The 18273-nt window shown below is 33.9% G+C and overlaps 2 protein-coding genes across 5 annotated transcripts in view; both read right to left on the reverse strand.

Moving 5' to 3' along the window:
• The window catches only part of LOC134840564 (uncharacterized), a 257049-nt gene that overhangs the window by 178737 nt on the left and 60039 nt on the right, over window positions 1–18273 (reverse strand). The window lies entirely within an intron of this gene.
• LOC134840562 (RNA-binding protein asd-2-like) lies at window positions 1241–13380 on the reverse strand. 4 transcript variants are annotated; one of them, XR_010162427.1, is made up of 9 exons: window positions 12118–13374; window positions 10687–10814; window positions 10115–10231; window positions 9126–9269; window positions 7058–7145; window positions 3761–4291; window positions 3517–3576; window positions 1510–1575; window positions 1241–1269 (listed from the first exon to the last, which is right to left on the reverse strand). XR_010162427.1 is itself a non-coding variant. In XM_063856467.1 (8 exons), the coding sequence occupies exons 1-8, from the start codon at window positions 12434–12436 to the stop codon at window positions 1247–1249; spliced, it is 1416 nt and encodes a 471-aa protein (XP_063712537.1). In that variant the 5' UTR covers window positions 12437–13380; the 3' UTR covers window positions 1241–1246. The 4 variants fall into 4 exon arrangements, 3 of the variants coding, with proteins under 3 accessions (XP_063712537.1, XP_063712539.1, XP_063712538.1); XM_063856467.1 differs by lacking the exon at window positions 3517–3576 and having other exon boundaries at window positions 12118–13380; XM_063856469.1 differs by lacking the exons at window positions 1241–1269; window positions 1510–1575 and adding an exon at window positions 2221–3007 and having other exon boundaries at window positions 12118–13373.

The raw sequence follows: 18273 nt of genomic DNA on the forward strand, positions 1-18273 counted from the left end.
CTATAGGCCTCAAACCTGAGTCGTTCTTTTCAAGGTTTCACTTTACACGAGCTATTTGGTTAAATGTTGATACCAATTCTGTGTCAGAGTTTCATTCATAATGCACTCATTGCTCCGGCTTTCGAAGAAATGCGGAAAAATTATGCTGGGTTGGTTTCATGTCCGTTTTTTTTGCGCTAATAAACCGTTCCAGATCAAACTGAGGCAACCTTTTTGGTCTTATTAATTTTGTATCACTCAAACTTTCCCATTTGTTTCGATTTTCGAAGAAAGTGAGAAATATATATGCTTGAGCTGGTTTTTAGACCAATTTCTAATATAATAATCGCCCATTTGAGAATCGATCTCTGCATCTTTGTGAGCCCCAAACTAACTTAATTCTATGGTGGACTTAAAAACGAGCCCACCTAAACTGCGCGTTTAATTTTTTGATGCTGAAACGTTGTAACGCGATTTATTTATTTATGCGATTTATTTATGCGATTTATTTATGCGATTTTTTTATACATATATGACTCTATTTTTAACACTTAGAAACTAATTTTGCCAGCCTAAAATTCATAGTTGGTCAATAATACAATTACAAAAAATTATTCGAGATCAGTTTAAAGGCCCTGATACGATCAATCTTTTCCTTTGATTTTGTTCAACTTTTACGGTTTTTAAATATCTAAGTCTTGTGTTTTGTGGTGTTATTGTTTATTGTTTACCAAAAATCAATTTTTGATGAAAAAGAATCAAATAAGATTGGACTCATTTTGGGTGTTTACACAGGGAGTTAAAAAGTGCACAGACTTTTTTCCCACTCCTTTCAGGATATTGTTCGGAACAATCGCTCGTGATTGAAATTGAAAACTATCAAAAATAAACATTAAATTTGAATTTAAAAAGATGAAATTTGAAGTAGCACACCATTTACATGAGGTTTAAAACTATGTCTACAAAGTCACACTATTTAAAATTTATTACAAAAGTTTTGAACTTGTTAAACATATGATCGAGTCATAAATCAAATTTTTCAAAGCAAATAGCTGAAGGCACTTTTTGAAATGTGTGTTTCAAAATTAAATCTTAATTGTAGTTCATTGGACATTAGATATTTTAGCTTGAAATAGCAAACATTTTTTTTCAGAATTAAGTAGAAAAAAAAGGTTTTTTTTTTCTGTCCGACAGATTCTTGTAGCTTCAGACCATCACAGCGTGGCAAGATTCCAGATTTTGATGAAGTTCGATATCTTTCCGTGTCTTAGCGGAAAGTATATGATGCAGCTAAAATACAAAAGCTCACTTTAAATACCAAGATAAAAAGAACTGTGAAAAAGCAAACAAAATTGATTTTCTTCCGTAAATTTGAGATATTGGTAATGATCGTTGATTGATTGCAATCTCTAGCTTCATATTTCTTGTCTAGTGGTAATTTTATGTTTTAATTTCTATATAAATTTTGTTTCACTCTATCTAAAATAAAAAAAAAGATTCTGCTCGGATTCGAACCCTCGATCAACTTACCAGGAGTCCTCGCGTAGGGACTGCCAGTTCTGGTGGCTGAGTGCAACTTCCTGGCCTTCTGTGCTCCTGAAAACATACCAAGTTTGTTCACGTACAGGTCATTCGGTTAATTAGACAGATTAATAGTTTTAATGGTCACCATTATTAATTGATATTAACGTGTTTCAATTTCTCAACTTCAGTTAAGTAAAATAATCCAATATTACTCGTCAGTTAATTGCAAATGAATTTAAAATGACAAATGTCGACTTGATCAATTAGTAATTAATTAGATAAATTATTAATTTTGACTATTAATATTCACAATGGGTTTTTGTTTCTGAAGCGTCAATTCGGGTTTTGTTTCGACACGTAAGCGCAACAGACGGGTATAACAGGGTTGAATTGGCAAAGTTAATGACAAATAACTTGAAGTGTTTTCCTATTTAAGCATTAAAACAATCCTTCAGCAACGACCGAATTAATTTTTATTTCGAAGCTCGTTTATTTCAAAATTATAAGAACAAAACAGTTGCTAGAACATCAGAACTATTCTTGTTCTGGCTTCGAGAGGGAAATAGGTCCAGATTTCTCTAAAACTTATCTAAGCTAAGCTATATGACCGGCATACTATTTTCATTTCGACATTCTCATATAATTTGAAACATAGTTCATGATTTCATTTTCGGTTGGCCAGTGTCGATATTTCTGGAGAGGTTCAAAATTACAAAGTTGGAACAAAATTTGGAATTTATCATATTTTTGAATTTTAATTGCATTGGAAAATCATAGTTTATTTGAAATAAATAATAAATTTTTCGTGTAATAACTAAAATCATCAAAATAATAAACCAATTCAATATCAAATCTATACAAATTTGAGAGCACGTCGCAGACGTGCAAAGTTGAGACTTCTACTAAGTTTGAAAATGAAAGTTTTCAGTGTGAAACCGATTTGGTGTAATAACATTAAAATATCTGAAAGTGACATAATTTTGAGTTTTGACTGTGGATGTGGAACTAAGTAATTAAATGAAAAAGTTTTAAAGTTTGCAACGATGAATTTCTTGGCATTTCTCAACAACCAGCGCAAAAAATATAGATTGTTTTTTAACTAAAAACCAACATCAAATCAAAATTCCAAGTCAAAACATTTTGAATTTTTTGCGCGATTGGCGAGAAATTTTGAGTTTTGGGCGTAAAATGAGTTGATTTTGCAGTTTAGTTGAGTAAACATGTGTAAGTAGTCGACACAGTGTGTAGTTCACGTGTAATGGTTGTTGGTCAGAGGTCAAATCAAGTCAGGTCAAAGGTCAAAGCAGTTCAACTTTTATGTGTCAGTTTTGTTTGCTGTTGTTGTTGTTGACAAAATTAGCGCTTTTAGTACACGTCGTTGTGTTGTATACAGCACCGCGACTACTTTCCGTAACCCGAAATCCGAACAAAATTCGATTCGGTTTTTAATTTGAAGATGAATATTGTCAGTGGCTTTAGTAAGCTACACTGTACAATTGTTTGCCTGCAAAACAAAGACATTTTTTCGTTGTTGTTATTTTCTTCTTGTTTAGTTTTGGCCATATTGATGATTGAAAACAAAAAAGAAAGATCATCACAGCGTGTTATTGTATTACCAGCATTAATTGTAAAACCATCTTTCGCCAGCCATGGTATGTTTAAGAAACTAAGTAATCAATCACTAAGTTCAGCAGCAATTAAAGAAAAATATTACTAGACAAAAACATCGATGAGTGTACAGCGACGTTCTAACATCATCATATAATGGCATGTTAAAATATCGCAAGCTGTCTATAGTAACTTGAAGCCAGATTCGTAAACCAATTTTGATTAACAACCAATTTATTATCGAATTAACTGATTAATGTGGCGTCGGTAAAAATTAAACGGATTGAGCATTTGAATTAAGTTTCAAGATGGATTCAAGATTTAAGGAAGTTAATGTTATCTAGAACAGAATTTCTTAATAAGAGTGTTTGGTAAATAAAATTTCGTGGGGTTAACTAGATTTACCATTATAAGCCAGACTAATTCAGTCTTTTTACGGTGATTGTCGCTCGATTCAATCGAAGTCTGAAAACCACAAATTTGAACAACTTTCTGAAAAAAATTACACAAAAAAAACAAAAGGGAATTTTTGATTGTTCCTTTCTGTTTATAGTTGAACACTTTATTTTGTTGAACTGAAATTAGATGGTTTGAATAAGTAAACTACGTGGAAATGCCACCATTGGCATATTTTTGGATTTAAACTCACCGAAGCTTGACTCGGAACTTCCGGCCGCGCCTGCTCCGATGTCGCTTTGTGATGCAACTGGAGAATTCGCCGACAACAACCCAAGTTGAATCATCGACTGAGGGTCATACCCGGCAGCTGCGGCGTACAGAAGACCCGCGTCGGCTGCTGGGCTTTGAAGGCCACTAGCTTGTAGGAAGGCGTTCTGGCTTGCGACTGACACCGGGAGACTAGTCGGCAACAAGTTCGTAACTCCGAATCTGTTCATTCCGTTCGCTCCCGAACCACCACCGTGACGAAGTGAGTTTCCGCCAATCAGAGAAGCCAAATTGGCATTGTTCAATTGGGCCAAAAGTGTGGCCTGGTCCAGACCTCCGGCGCCTGTGAGTCCCGTGAGTCCTGCTGGAGATCCCGCTCCAACTCCGGCATTTGGGTTGAATCCCGGCAACAAACCGGCGAGTTCGGGAAACACTGCTAGCTGTTGCGCAGCTGCGGCTGCGTGTTGGTTGTTCATATGGTTCTGATGGTGGTGGTGGTTGTGATGATGGTGGTCTAAAACATATCAATATATAATTTAAACTTTCGCAATTTTCGAACTGATTTTGTGTTCAAAACTGATGCATGCGTGGGTGAGCATGCCGTAAACAAAGCTTGTGACTGAAAAGTTAGACTCAATATTCCAGCTGTTTCGCTCAGGCGTTCAGATCAGACATCGAACTTTGGTGTTGGTTAGACTGTTTAATTCTTTTCATTAACAAATTTTTCACGAAACAGTTCATGAAAAACAGGTTTTCCTTTCTAAGTTTTGATAGGAATTTTTTTAAATAAGAATCATGTAATTTGAAATACATAATACTAAAACAAGAATTGGGAGCTATGACTGAATCAAGTTAAAAACTGGTTTTATTGATTAAAAATTGAGTTTTGTTTCCAGTTGTGGGTTTGCAAACACACGAATCCCAGACAACTGTTTACTCAAATTAATCCAACAAAACCCAGCAGAGTGGGGGCATATTTCAAGGCGAACTCTGGGAGAAATAAATTGCACTAGTATTTGTTTTGAGTTTCCATGTGTTTTCATTGTTTGTTGATTGAACCTTTGCCACTTGCGCAGATAACAGAAATTCCTATGACATACCAAGTTACCGAATTCCAACTTCAAATCCCATGTTATGGATTTTTAAACAGAGTTTAAGTTTCGACGAAACGAACCTTGGAAATCTAGAAAGCGTACAACATAGACATGAAATTTTAGAACCCCAGGGTTTGGGTTTTACAAAAGCGTAGGGGACATTATGACGTTCTAACATAAACCCAAATTTAAAATGTTAAAGGGATTTTATACGTTTCACTTACTAGCAAACTATTCGCGCATGTACATGTGCGAGACATATGTCATAAAATTAGTTTACCAGTTTTGTGAAATATTTGTTTTGAAAATAACATTAACTGTTGTTCACAATTTCATGTTTAGTTTCGTTTCCAAAATGGTAATTGATGACCAGGTTTCAAAAGCCAGAAGCACCTAGACATTCCTGGAGCTATCTGGCGTAACTTCTAATCAAGTGAAAATCCCTTGAAAGTGCAATTCATACCGCATTTTTATGTTTTGGAATCTTTGAAGTACTAGGTCTAAATACTTTACTGAAATCTGGAGGTGAAAATTCATGTCTTTATTCTGCATCATTCTTAGATAAATTATAGAATCTGTTTCTAATTTATTTCTACAGTGCCAGCTGTTTTGTCGGGCCATATATATATATATATTTCAGGTAAACTCTTGGTTATTCATGAACCCCGAGTTTTTTGGAACAATTTTAGTAAGGTCGGGCAAAAATAGATGCTGTAAGAAAACTGGCAAACGGAAGGGGGGTGGTGCTTCTAGATATTTGGCAAGCCAGAACTAAGGGGATCCATGCCCATTTTTCCACATTATAGGGATAATCGTGAAAAATATTTATAATATTTAAATTCTTGTTTACGCTGCGAATTAATAAGAAAAACCAAAAATTTTTTGAAGAAATTGTAGACTAAACGTGAATTTTTTCACGACTGATGCAGTTATCAGTGATCGATTAGTAAGAAGCCATTTTACTTTATGAAGATGGATGGATTAGCGTAATAAACAGGATTTTGGTTAGAATTAACATCCAAGTTTTTTCGGTCGCTTTTCTGGAAATTAATTTCGAAAGAAGTGTTAGATTAATTGTGAGGCTGCTGAATTGTTATTATTAATTAAGACGATGAGGGTTAATTATAATTAGTCCAGACTAGATTAATTAGGCGGCTGGGTCAACTTCAGATTTAGTTATTCATTTACATGTAGTAGCCTGATACTAAATCACAGAATTACTTGCAATGGAAATGAGCCTCTATTTCCCGTGAATCTTTTAGTCCATTTCATTTCCCTCAGCTTTAAAACAAAGAAAGTTGAAAATTTGTTAACTTCATAAAATATTTTTAAAAGCTCGTCACTATTTCCTAAAATTTATACTCTAAAAATTGGGTCATATTCAAAAATCAGGGCCAGTTTCGGCTTTTTCGAGCTGGGCAGAATTTATAGTGTACTCAGTATTTTTCAAAATCAAAATCACAGGGACTGCTTTTGACTTAGATGAGGGTAATAAAAATCTAGAAATGCATTTAGGGATTGGGATTTAGTCGATAGTATTGATTAATTCCATTTAACTGTTCTGCTCCAACTGGCGCTAATGAAAAGTCATAAAAAGCAAAATGAAAAACTGGTAAAATCCACGCTCGAAGCCATTATCATTATTTCCATTTATACTCCTTCTTTTCCCCATGGAGTTTGGCAAGCATTAAAAAGTTAAAGTCAAATCCCTTGGGCAGATAACACGTCAGAATAACAACAGCTAAAGTAGGGGTTCCGATAAAAGCAAAATGCTTTGTTCTAATGAAAATTCAAATCCAACTAATAATATAACTGTCCAAATTAATTTGTCATTCAATTTTTACACTGACCGAGCAAAAGCCCACATCTGCGGCAGAATTAATGCACAAAAAAAATTGAAAAATGTGAGCTGGAGCTGGAATCGAACACTCCACCTAATGACTACAACTCTGGACTGTTCTGCGACTACTAATTCTTACCTTGAAGAGGGGAAGTGTTATTAGATGCCGTTTCTTCCGAGGCTGCATGTAATAGATTAGTAATGTGAGATGAAATTTGACAGAGAAAAACGATTATTAAAGACAATGTTTATTAGAAGTAACACTCGTTATTGTTAGTTTCGATGAAAAATTCCTCTAAGATTTTTTAAAGATTTATTGATTGCAAGACTTCAGAAATTAGCTTACGTTTAACATTGTGAGTTTCTCGATAGGTTCCGTTAATCACAGCTAGTCCCATTAGCTGTCGACGCTTGATTTCATCTTCACCATCAGGCTAAAATCATATTCAAAACTTCAATTTTTCGTCATCATTTTTGCACTCATAAGTTGGATATTAACACCTTTTGTTCAAACCCAACAAGAGCAATTATTTTTTAAAATATGCACTAAGTAAGCTAATCTAAAGCGCAACATCAGATAAAAACTTTACTCATCATTGAAAAAAATTTCATGCCAGTGCCAGGTTGTTACACAAAATTCGAATCCTTGGGGAAATAAGGAAAATTATGGAAAATATTGAATAAGAACAACACTTAAGTACCACAACTTGTCCCTTCTATTGCGCAATAGTTACGCAACACTCAGAATATTCAATTCTGTAATGGTCTCTTTGCAATTCTAATTAGATGAACGAAATATTCCAACCACAAATCTTGAAGCCCTTCACTGCCCAGTTGCAAAAGACAGGGGTTTATTTATCAGAGGAATGAAATTCAATTCTGGATAAAAAGCCAGATAAGGAATTCAAGATTAAATTTATTGCCAGGCTTAACTAAGCTTTAACTTGCCCGTTGCGAGTCTTGGAACCCCTAATGTTGTGACGCTTGCAACAAAAACAACGCACGGGAACTCTTTGTGAAATAGCCCGTGAAATAATCACGACAATAGAAATTTAAAAGTGTGGTTTAAATTTTATTTCACGAATTTAAGGCATTTTTATTCCTCCGTAAAAACAGAAATTTGGGAAACCACTTTGTGTTTCACGTGTCAAAACACAATAAACGTGTCTGAAAACAACCCAGCTGTTATGAAAATACATAAAGCGTTGAACAAATGTGATTCCTTAAGGAAGTTGGGAATTATTTTGACTGAAACTCAAATTTGGTCGACATATCAGAAAAGTGGAAGCAATTAACTTGACTACGTTTCTTTTACTGTTCCAGATTTATTTTATGACAAACACCTGCTGAGAAATGTGACAAAGTTTCAAATTCCAGACTAGAGAGCTTAAGGGTGCCAAAAAATGGCCAATAAAAAACGGATCAAAAACTGTCAAACTTCAAACGCTATTGTAAAGGGTAGCTGGTTGCTGCGCAAAACGGGCAGAATGTTTCCACGACGATAAATAGTCTAACTAATTTTTTGAATAAATAATCGAATCATAAAAAAAACAAATGGGATCAATTGAGCAATCTCCCCCCGTATTGACCAATTGAGCTATCTCCCCCCCCCAGCAAAAACAATAAAACGCTACAAAAAGACGTCAGCAAACGTAAGTACATGGTTAATGTGTTCGTAGCACGCAATCAATTGACCGAGTGAAATTATTTTCTATGAGTTTTAAGAAAAAAAATGAAAAAGAAAAAATCGAATTTTTTTCACATTTTTTTTGCAAATTTTTGTTTGTGCGACCATGGCCTCATCGAGCAAAGCGAATTACCAGCGTTGGTGCTCTAGCCTTATATCTGAATGTAAGAAATTGTTCTCCGCAGCACAATAAAATTGCTGTTTTTCCGTTTAAAACAGAAAAATTGGGCTTTATGCAACCCAAGTTGCCTTAGTTTTATTGATTCTTTTTTCACTCTGAATGTAATTTTTGAGCTTTGATATTGTAAATTTTGGCGTTCCACTATCGTTGAAGAAACTGATTTATGATTTCATATCATTCAAACAATTTTGAAGTGGTTATAAACATGTCTCAAGTACCTATTGGGCTATCTCCCCACGCGAGAAAAAAAATTGAAAAATCTAAGATAAGTCTTGGTCTGTTTTTCAAGATTAATTTTAAAAATGTTCTGATATTCGAATACTTTTCTCATCTTAAGTAACAAGTTTTTGCTCTACTGGCTCGCCTAACTTGTTCATGGCTCGCCTAACTTGCTCTTAACTTAAAAAAAGGTCGAAAAAAATTTTCAAAATTTTTTTTTGAAAGTCCGCCCCCTCCCCTCAAGAAAATCCTAGATCCACGCCTGGTCAAAAAAATCATACAAAAAAATTAAAGTAACTTTGCATGATGATACAAATATATTTTTACCTTTGGATCGAGTAGTTTTTTGATCTCCTTGATGACAGCCTCCATCCTCACTTCGCCCCTGTTGTGTGTGTCCTCACACTGGATCAACACGTGCAGCTTCTCATTCAGGTGCTCAAAGTTAGGCTTTCCCTTCAACTGCTCTTCCTACAAAGCAAACTTTCAAAAAATATATTCCTTGATTGTCCAGTTCAAAACCGATTAGTTCGGACAATATTATTTCCAGTTAGTGTGCCTTTCAGACGATTTCAAATTCACCTCAGATAATTTCAAATTTCACCTCAGAGAAGCTTATTTGAAAATCTCAGTTGAGTCTAATATCTTGTGTCAGCCACCATTTCCATCAGTGCAAAACTGGCGGAAATTCCTCTGAATTTAATTAAATAATTTATTCTAGTGAGAGGCTAGTTGTCCAAAATGCATTTTCCAAATTACTACTTCCACTTTCTGGTTCAGGAGAAAGGGGAGTGTGAACAAAGAATGAACAAAGGGGGAGGAAATAAAAGGAAAAAAGTTCGCCTGATTCAATGCGGCAGCTCAGCACCAATTTGGCTCAACTATAAAAAAGGATTTTATATTTATTCAGATTTTTTGGTATAAGTGCCAAGTCAGACTCTAATGTTTTTAGAAGCATCTTAAGTAGTAAGTGTATTCTGTTAATTTGTTTATGGACGATATTACTTGTTTTCATAATTGCCTTAAAAATATGATAAAAATTGGAGATCACCTCAACACTGAAAGAGTTGAAATTAATGGGAACCTGAAGAAAATCTTTTTAAAAAAATACTTTTTGACATAGTAAAAATTTTTGCTAATCAATTTTTTTTAAATTTCTTGACAATGAAAAATTATCAGAATATTTGTTAAAACTCACGTTTGATTAGTTAATCAAACTCAAAAGTTGGATGCAGCTATACTTACACCGTGTTAATTATTTCTAGGATGCAGCTATAATTTTTTAATTATTTCCAACTTGTGATGTTAGCACTGACCTTTTTCTTGTCTCGCATGCTACCCTCCCCCCTGACCATGATCTTGCATCCCGTGAACATCTCAATGTCCTTGGCTGTCGTGCCCTGGGGACCCAGAATCCTACCCACAAAGTTGAACTGAAATAAAAGCACAAAAGTTTAAAATCACTATTATTATTGTTATAAAAGCTGCGAGTCAATCAAACATTCAATAGAAAAGCTGTGAAAACTGGCTAGTAAACAACTTTTATTGTAAAAACGGTATAAATTAGGGTTCTAGGTAAAAATCCCTCCCCCCCCCTCCCTATGACATCTACTAAAGAATCTTCAACCCTATAAATGAATACATTAAATTAGCACTAGAGCTTGTATTGAGAATTCGAACTTTGCTGCATTCTGATCGGTCGAAAAATCGACCATTTTGATCTACTTAACAATCCCCCCTTTCATGAAAGGGGGAGGTTGTTAAGTATATTCTATATTCGTAGATCAATTTTTTCAGAATGAGCGGGATTCGAAACCTTGACCGTCTGATACTGAATAAGTCTGTTTTTTTTTATAAGTGTGATAAAGTAGCATAGAAGGTGACTCACATTAGGGTATTTGTCTACTGGCACGAATATCTTCTCTGTTAGAGTGACTGTGGGTCCCTTCGGTTCTGGCAGATCCAGGGGCTTCCTGTCTGTGGCGCTGCAGAGAAGATTCTTCACTTTGTTGATTTCTGAAATAAATCAAAATTTAAGAGCTGGTTGAAAACAAAAACAATTTCAGTGTCGTTTAAGAAGCGGTAGTTTTATAAAATTCTATTCGTTCAGCTTTGTTTTGAGGAAAAAATGTTTGGAAAAAAGCTGTATGGGTTAATACTAAGTAACTATGCAACCAATAAGACACATGTATCATCACTAAAATGCATTAAATCATCGATTCTTCACAAATGTAAAGTCTAGACGTCTTAATGGGCTGGCATATTTCATGGACTCTTGATTTTTCTCAAGAAGGTGCTTAAAAAATTCAAAGTGTCTAGTCAAGTACCGAGAGGAGGTTTATCAGAAGAAAGTCATACAAAAGTCCACACACTTTTTCAGAGAAAAAACATGAAAATTACTTGAGTAAGTCGTTTTCAATAAAACAAAATATCAGAAAGCTTGTACCAACTTTTGTGGCTTTGCTCAGTATTGCTAAGCTATTATACTATATATCTTTAGTTGTATAACGTTTGCCGAGTTACTTAACGTGCAATCAAAACTACTCAGCTAAGCAGTGCGATCAGATATGAAGGCCTCTGAGCTATTTGAAGAATTAATTTCTTGGTCCACACACCGTCTTTGCAATAACATATTCTGATAAAGTATTACCTAGTCGACTGCTTAATTTCTGAGTCAGTGCCATGGCCTACTAATGACAAAAATATATATTTCTTTCAGAGGAATTTGTCCTGAAGTGTTATGATAGAAAATATATATATATATCCATTTGTGTATGGGCCCACTATAGCACAAAGTCATTTTTTCCTCTCTATTATAAAAATCCGCAAAACTATGAAAAATGATATCGTATTGATTGGTTTAGGTGACAAACTTATAACTTCTTTGTTGCTCGCGAACCCTCAAAATATTCTTCAGGCTTTTTGGCATCAAATGAACTGGACCAGCTTTCTATTAATGATTAAAGGGCACAAAAGTCCAGAAAAAAAACTTAAAAGCAGATTTTTGGTACATTGCAAGAAATTCTCGTACGTTTTCCCAAATACTCCTTGAAACTCACAAAAATTACGAACTGCTAAAAAAATTATCGAAAACAGAAAACCTTTCGCCTCTCTCGCGTAATATTAAATCAGTCGGGTTGAATCAGTCGGTTTAAGCAATTGTTTTCTGTTTTCATAGTTTTGTGTAACCTCCGACATTCAATCATGAGAAGCAAAAAAAGAAGAAAATATTCCAATTAAGATATCAATCAAATATAAATCTAAATATTGAAAAAATAAGGTTTTTTTTTGAAAATATTGAAAAATAAGGTTTGCAAACCTTCATCTAGGAGTCGCTCGCAGTGTAGGAAGTAGTTGGGAAGATAGGAGAGATTCTTCTTGTCTCGCACTAGCTGGTTGAAGTAGTCTGCAATGTTCACCGCGTTCGACCCTCCTCCGCCTTGACCCGGGTGGGGGCCCTGGTGGTGCGGATTCTGCTGTTGCGGGGGACCCCCTTGGTTGCCATGGTTGCCAGCACCTTTCGGCATCTCGTTCGGGTTGTTCATGCCGTTCGGGCTTCCGTTTCCGAGAAGGCCAGAGTTGTCGACGCCCGAGCCGTTGTTCATGGGAGAGTTACCGCCATATGATCTTGGATCCATTTTAAACTACTTTATTCTTTTTTCTAATAAAACTGAACGGGGATTTGAAAATAATAACGAAATGAAATTAGAAATTTAAAATTTGCGAATAAAACAAAATAGTAAAGACTATTGCCCAAAATGGAATTTTGCAAAGAGGAATTTAAAAGTAAATACTGGAAGTCAATCAGCAAGTTTTTGTTTACTACAGTTGAAATGAAATGGCAGCTTTTTTTAAGAAATCTTGCTTACTTGAGCTAGATTTGATGACTAATAATTCGGATGAAAAAATGTTTGCAATTTTTGCAATTTTTGGCAATTTTTCGCAGTTATGATTAAGCGGTCTCCGAAGGAACTTAAAACTGAATGGTAAGGTTCCTAGTTTTCAAGTTTAAAGAGAAATTAAGAAAATATTAATGATTTTAATGACAAAAACGGTTACAGTAGTAATTAAACACGGCAGCACTGTAAGTAGTTAAGAAAACAAGGTGAATTGATTCGAGTTGGTAATGCTGGTTATGGTTGGTTATAATTGTAATTGCGAAGTTAGAAAAATACCGAAGACTGATAGCACCAAACGCTGGTTAGAGAAGTATATATGTACTAGCTGCTATTACCACCACTGGCTAAAATGGTCTACCCCGGTTCTCGACTATGATTGGCGCGGCACCTTTTTCAACTCTGTCTTTGTTTAAACGCGTTTAATATACGCTTGTACAGATTTTTATAAATTATACAATTGAACAGAGCAAAACGCAACTGAACACCGGATAAATGTTGGACTGTTCTGCTAGTTATTGAAGTGAGTTTCACTTTTCTGATATCGCCGTGTAAAGAGCTGGTCTACCGGTGCTCCAGTGGTTCTTGGCAACGTTCAAGAATTGTCCAACAGAGCTGAAAAGTACTTGACTAGTTTGTATTTACGACTTTCTACAATAACTTGGACGTCGATGGCTTCGACAACTCCGCCAGCTATTCTGTCTTTTTGACTGAAGTTTGGCAATCGAGTTTGCAGATTCAGTTTTCGTCTGCTTGACACGTCGATGTGATTGACACGTCGGAGATACAATCGTATGACGTTTGGATCCCAATATCGGGGGGATTAGATATTAAACCCGGTTTTATTAGTTTTAGCCAGTTTAGGTTTGGCGCTGGGGAGTTCGGGTCCAGATATGCGTATGCAATTTTGGCTTTCAATTCAGAATAACAATCTGCGCAGTTTCTTAGGAACGTTTCCCAATAAATTTCTACCCGGGAATTTTATATATTGTCTTTTCTGGTTGGGTATGAGACGAGAGAAAACTACGTAAGGTTTGGTTTGGCGAATAGGTTTAGTTAAAGTTTTGAATTTTAAACTCTACCTAGTTCAGATAAGGGAGACGCGGCGCTAATTTTGAGTTCTATAACTTGACTGAAACAAGGCTGGCCAAGCATAAACAAAATACAAAACTACAGGGAAAGTATTTATTTAACTTCTTGTTTCCTTCAAAAGGTGGATTTGTGCACAAGTCCTAATTCGAGATCATTAAGAAGTCGGTATCAAATTTTGAGCGCCAATATCAAAAATTTTGCGTTATGTTGCATTTTCTTTGCAAAATTAAATATTGGAGATCATTTTTGATCTGTCTCAAGGAACTGAAAGTTATGAATTGTCTGCAGTTCTGCGCCATTTATTATTAATAGGCTTAGCTTTAATATCAGGGCGGTTTTAAGCTCAGTCAATCACTAGACTTCTCAAGGGCTCGACAAATTGGCTCGTCGATTTTTTAAATTATTTTAATTTGACGCATTATTCATATCATTCAACCAGACTGCTGAAAAAATTTCATATCTGGTCGCAAATAACTACCTGTTAAATCATATCAAAATTGAGTTGGTTTTGAGTTTTCTAGTTTAAGTGATTTCTAATTGATTACATTTGTCTAGTAAATAAACACGCTACAACGCATCAGATGTACAAACAACGCATACAAATAAGAAAAAGACCATTTTTTATTCTCACAAAAGAAGCTACAATTGCAATTAAATTGTCACTGCTGGTTTTTGCAGCTCGAGTTTTGAAAAATGCTTGACGATCTCAACACCACTTAACTTTGTTTTTTTTTCTTCTCAAACTTGCGATCATTTACGTTATAGAATCTCCAAAATTTTAAATACCATTAATAAGTGTACCGTGATAAAAACCAACAAAAACTCAACAAAAATTAACAAGAAAATATAATAATTTTTGAAGATTTTCAAATCAATTTAAAGCAATAACAATAAAAATTGTTTTATTCATGATCATTTCGCGCCCTGGTGATAAAATAAACGTAATATAGAATTTATGAATTATAAAGTTTTGTAAGAATCATGCCGTAAAAATTGGATCAACTTTTTGCAAGCTCTGAAAATATATTTATTTTAATCAGCCAAAAATAAATAGGAGTATTCTTTGAAGTTTAGTTTGTCCTTGATGAAATAACGTTGTGAAACAACAATCCCGGTAATTTTGTCTAGGAGATGATAAGAACCTTACAAGTTTGCATTTCTCAGGTTGAAATCAAGAACAAAAATTTACTCTTTTTTCTGCTTTAGAAAACCTAAATAATGAAAAACTTCAGCGACAAAAACACGATGATGTTAGACAGGGGTGTATTTATAGGTTCGAAACCACAAGAGCCAAAAGCGTCCCCCATTTGATATTTTTTCTGACAAGGAACCCATTTTTGATCGAACAAAGTATATACTAATTTTTTAAGTGATCAACCTTAAAAAAGTTTTAAGAATATGTTTTCTTATAAACATAGAAAAATTTTGAAGTGTTCGCGCAGCGAAAAAACAAAGCGCATTTCTTTGGTCAACATTTTTAAAAAAATGCCCTAAAAACGTAGTTTCAAAAATATAAATGTATCTGCGAAGCAGAAATTTTTAGAGGAAATATGGTCTTCATATTGTTTCCCTAAATCTCAAAAACCCATTGGGCCAACCTATAAAATCGATATTTTTGATTTTTTTTTTCAAAAATCTGCCTTCCCGCTCAAAATAATTTAAGATCTACCCCTAGTGCAAAGTGGTTTTTTTGTAAATTAAATTCCCAGGCCCGGGTTGAAATGCAGACAAGGAAAATGCTTTTATATGGAGTATAAAATTTCATATATGAAATCTATGGAAAAAGTACTTACCATACAATTCTCATAGAAGAAAATTGTATGATAAGCCTTTTTTTCAATCCATTTTTTTTCGAAAATAACCTTAAATTGGTTTTGGACTCAAGCAATACAAAATAGTGTCAGTTTCGCTTAAATGAGAGCGACTTTGGTATAAAAAAATAATTTTGAATAAAAAAAAATTATCATTCAATTTCATATACGAAAAAAGCAATTTTGAGGGAAAGATTCTTATTATTTTTTCGATTGCAAACTCACTACTGTGCTCAAATAAATTTTATACAAAAAAAATTGCTCGCAAAGTTCGACATCTTGTGTCTATAAGGTAATCTAGGTTTAGTTTTTGACCCAAAAAAAATCAAAAATCACAAGCGTGTATTATCTCATTTTCATATGAACCTGGAAAAACTCTTTTCTCATCCATCGAAATTTTTCACATCAAAATTTTCTAGCCATATACAAAAGTTAATTTTTTAATATCTGGCTTCTTGGTTATTGTGGTTTTGGATAAGAACACAAAGTTTTGAAACATTTTTTTGCATTTTCTTTCATGAATAAAAAATATATATCAAAAAACTCCATAGAGTAGGGAAAAAAGCTTATCATACAATTTCATAGAAATAAAAAATGTTTTTGCTGTATTTACAAAATTTTAGGATAACAACTGTGGCAAAATATTTTTATTTATTTCCAGAATGTGACAAAAACATTGTTTTGAATTGCTTATTTTGCTATTCTCATACAATTTCTTTTGGTCTATGAAATTTTATGAAATTGTATGGCATGCATGTTTTTTATGAAACCGGTTTGATGAATTTATTGAGCTATTATTTTCAAACTTATAGTGGCTCAAGTAGGATATACCAAAAAAAGTCTTTTTGTTTTAGTTAGGATTAGGATTAGTTTTAGCCAGTTTAGGTTTGGCGCTGGGGAGTTCGGGTCCAGATATGCGTATGCAAATTTGGCTTTCAATTCAGAATAACAATCTGCGCAGTTTCTTAGGATTGTTTCCCAATAAATTTAACCCGGGAATTTTATATATTGTCTTTTTTGGTTGGGTTTGAGACGAGAGAAAACTACGTAAGGTTTGGTTTGGCGAGTAGGTTTAGTTAAAGTTTTGAATTTAAAACTCTACCTAGTTCAGATAAGGGAGACGCGGCGCTAATTTTGAGTTCTATAACTTGACTGAAACAAGGCTGGCCAAGCATAAACAAAATACAAAACTACAGGGAAAGTATTTATTTAACTTCTTGTTTCCTTCAAAAGGTGGATTTGTGCACAAGTCCTAATTCGAGATCATTAAGAAGTTGGTATCAAATTTTGAGCGCCAATATCAAAAATTTTGCGTTATGTTGCATTTTTTTTGCAAAATTAAATATTTGAGATCATTTTTGATCTGTCTCAAGGAACTGAAAGTTATGAGTTGTCTGCAGTTCTGCCCCATTTATTATTAATAGGCTTAGCTTTAATATCAGGGCGGTTTTAAGCTCAGTCAATCACTAGACTTCTCAAGGGCTCGACAAATTGGCTAGTCGATTTTTAAAATTATTTTAATTTGACGCATTATTCATATCATTTAACCAGACTGCTGAAAAAATTTCATATCTGGTCGCAAATAACTACCTGTTAAATCATATCAAAATTGAGCTGGTTTTGAGTTTTCGAGTTTAAGTGATTTCTGATTGATTAAATTTGTTTTGTAAATAAACACGCTAAAACGCATCAAATGTACAAAAAACGCATACAAATAAAAAACAGACCATTTTATATTCTCACAAAAGAAGCTACAATTGCAATTAAATTGTCACTGCTGGTTTTTGCAGCTCGAGTTTTGAAAAATGCTTGACGATCTCAACACCACTTAACTTTATTTTTTTCTTCTCAAACTTGCGATCATTTGCGTTATAGAATCTCCAAATTTTGAATACCATTAATAAGTGTACCATGATAAAAACCAAAAAAAAACTCATCAAAAATTAACAAGAAAATACAATAATTTTTGATGATTTTCAAATCAATTTAAAACAATAACAATAAAAATTGTTTTATTCATGATCATTTCGCGCCCTGGTGATAAAAATAAGTATAATATAGATTTTTACAAATAAATAATGTTGTAAGAATCATGCCGTTAAATTGGATCAACTTTTTGCAAGCTCTGAAAATATATTTATTTTAATCAGCCAAAAATAAATAGGAGTATTCTTTGAAGTTTAGTTTGTCCTTGATGAAATAACGTTGTGAAACAACAATCCCGGTAATTTTGTCTAGGAGATGATAAGAACCTTACAAGTTTGCATTTCTCAGGTTGAAATCAAGAACAAAAATTTACTCTTTTTTCTGCTTTAGAAAACCTAAATAATGAAAAACTTCAGCGACAAAAACACGATGATGTTAGACAGGGGTGTATTTTTAGGTTCGAAACCACAGGAGCCAAAAGCGTCATCCATTTGATATTTTTTCTGACAAGGAACCAATTTTTGATCGTACGAAGTATATACTAATTTTTTAAGTGATCAACCTTAAAAAAAATTTAAGAATATGTTTTCTTATAAACATAGAAAAATTTTGAAGTGTTCGCGCAGCGAAAAAACAAAGCGCATTTCTTTGGTTAACATTTTAAAAAAAAATGCCCTAAAAACGTAGTTTTAAAAATATAATGTATCTGCGAAGCAGAAATTTTTTTTCGGGGGAAAATTGGTCTTCATA

The sequence above is a fragment of the Symsagittifera roscoffensis genome, chromosome 2 (assembly GCF_963678635.1).
Source record: "Symsagittifera roscoffensis chromosome 2, txSymRosc1.1, whole genome shotgun sequence".
Classification (NCBI taxonomy): domain Eukaryota; kingdom Metazoa; phylum Xenacoelomorpha; order Acoela; family Convolutidae; genus Symsagittifera; species Symsagittifera roscoffensis.

Coding starts and splice junctions, on each gene's coding strand:
- LOC134840562 (XM_063856467.1), bottom strand. CDS start 12,436: ATGGATCCAAGATCATATGGCGGTAACTCTCCCATGAACAACGGCTCG. Junction 9,270..10,114: donor GCATGCGAGACAAGAAAAAG/GTCAGTGCTAAC, acceptor TTTGCTTTGTAG/GAAGAGCAGTTGAAGGGAAA. Junction 1,270..1,509: donor TCCCTACGCGAGGACTCCTG/GTAAGTTGATCG, acceptor TTTGTATTTTAG/CTGCATCATATACTTTCCGC.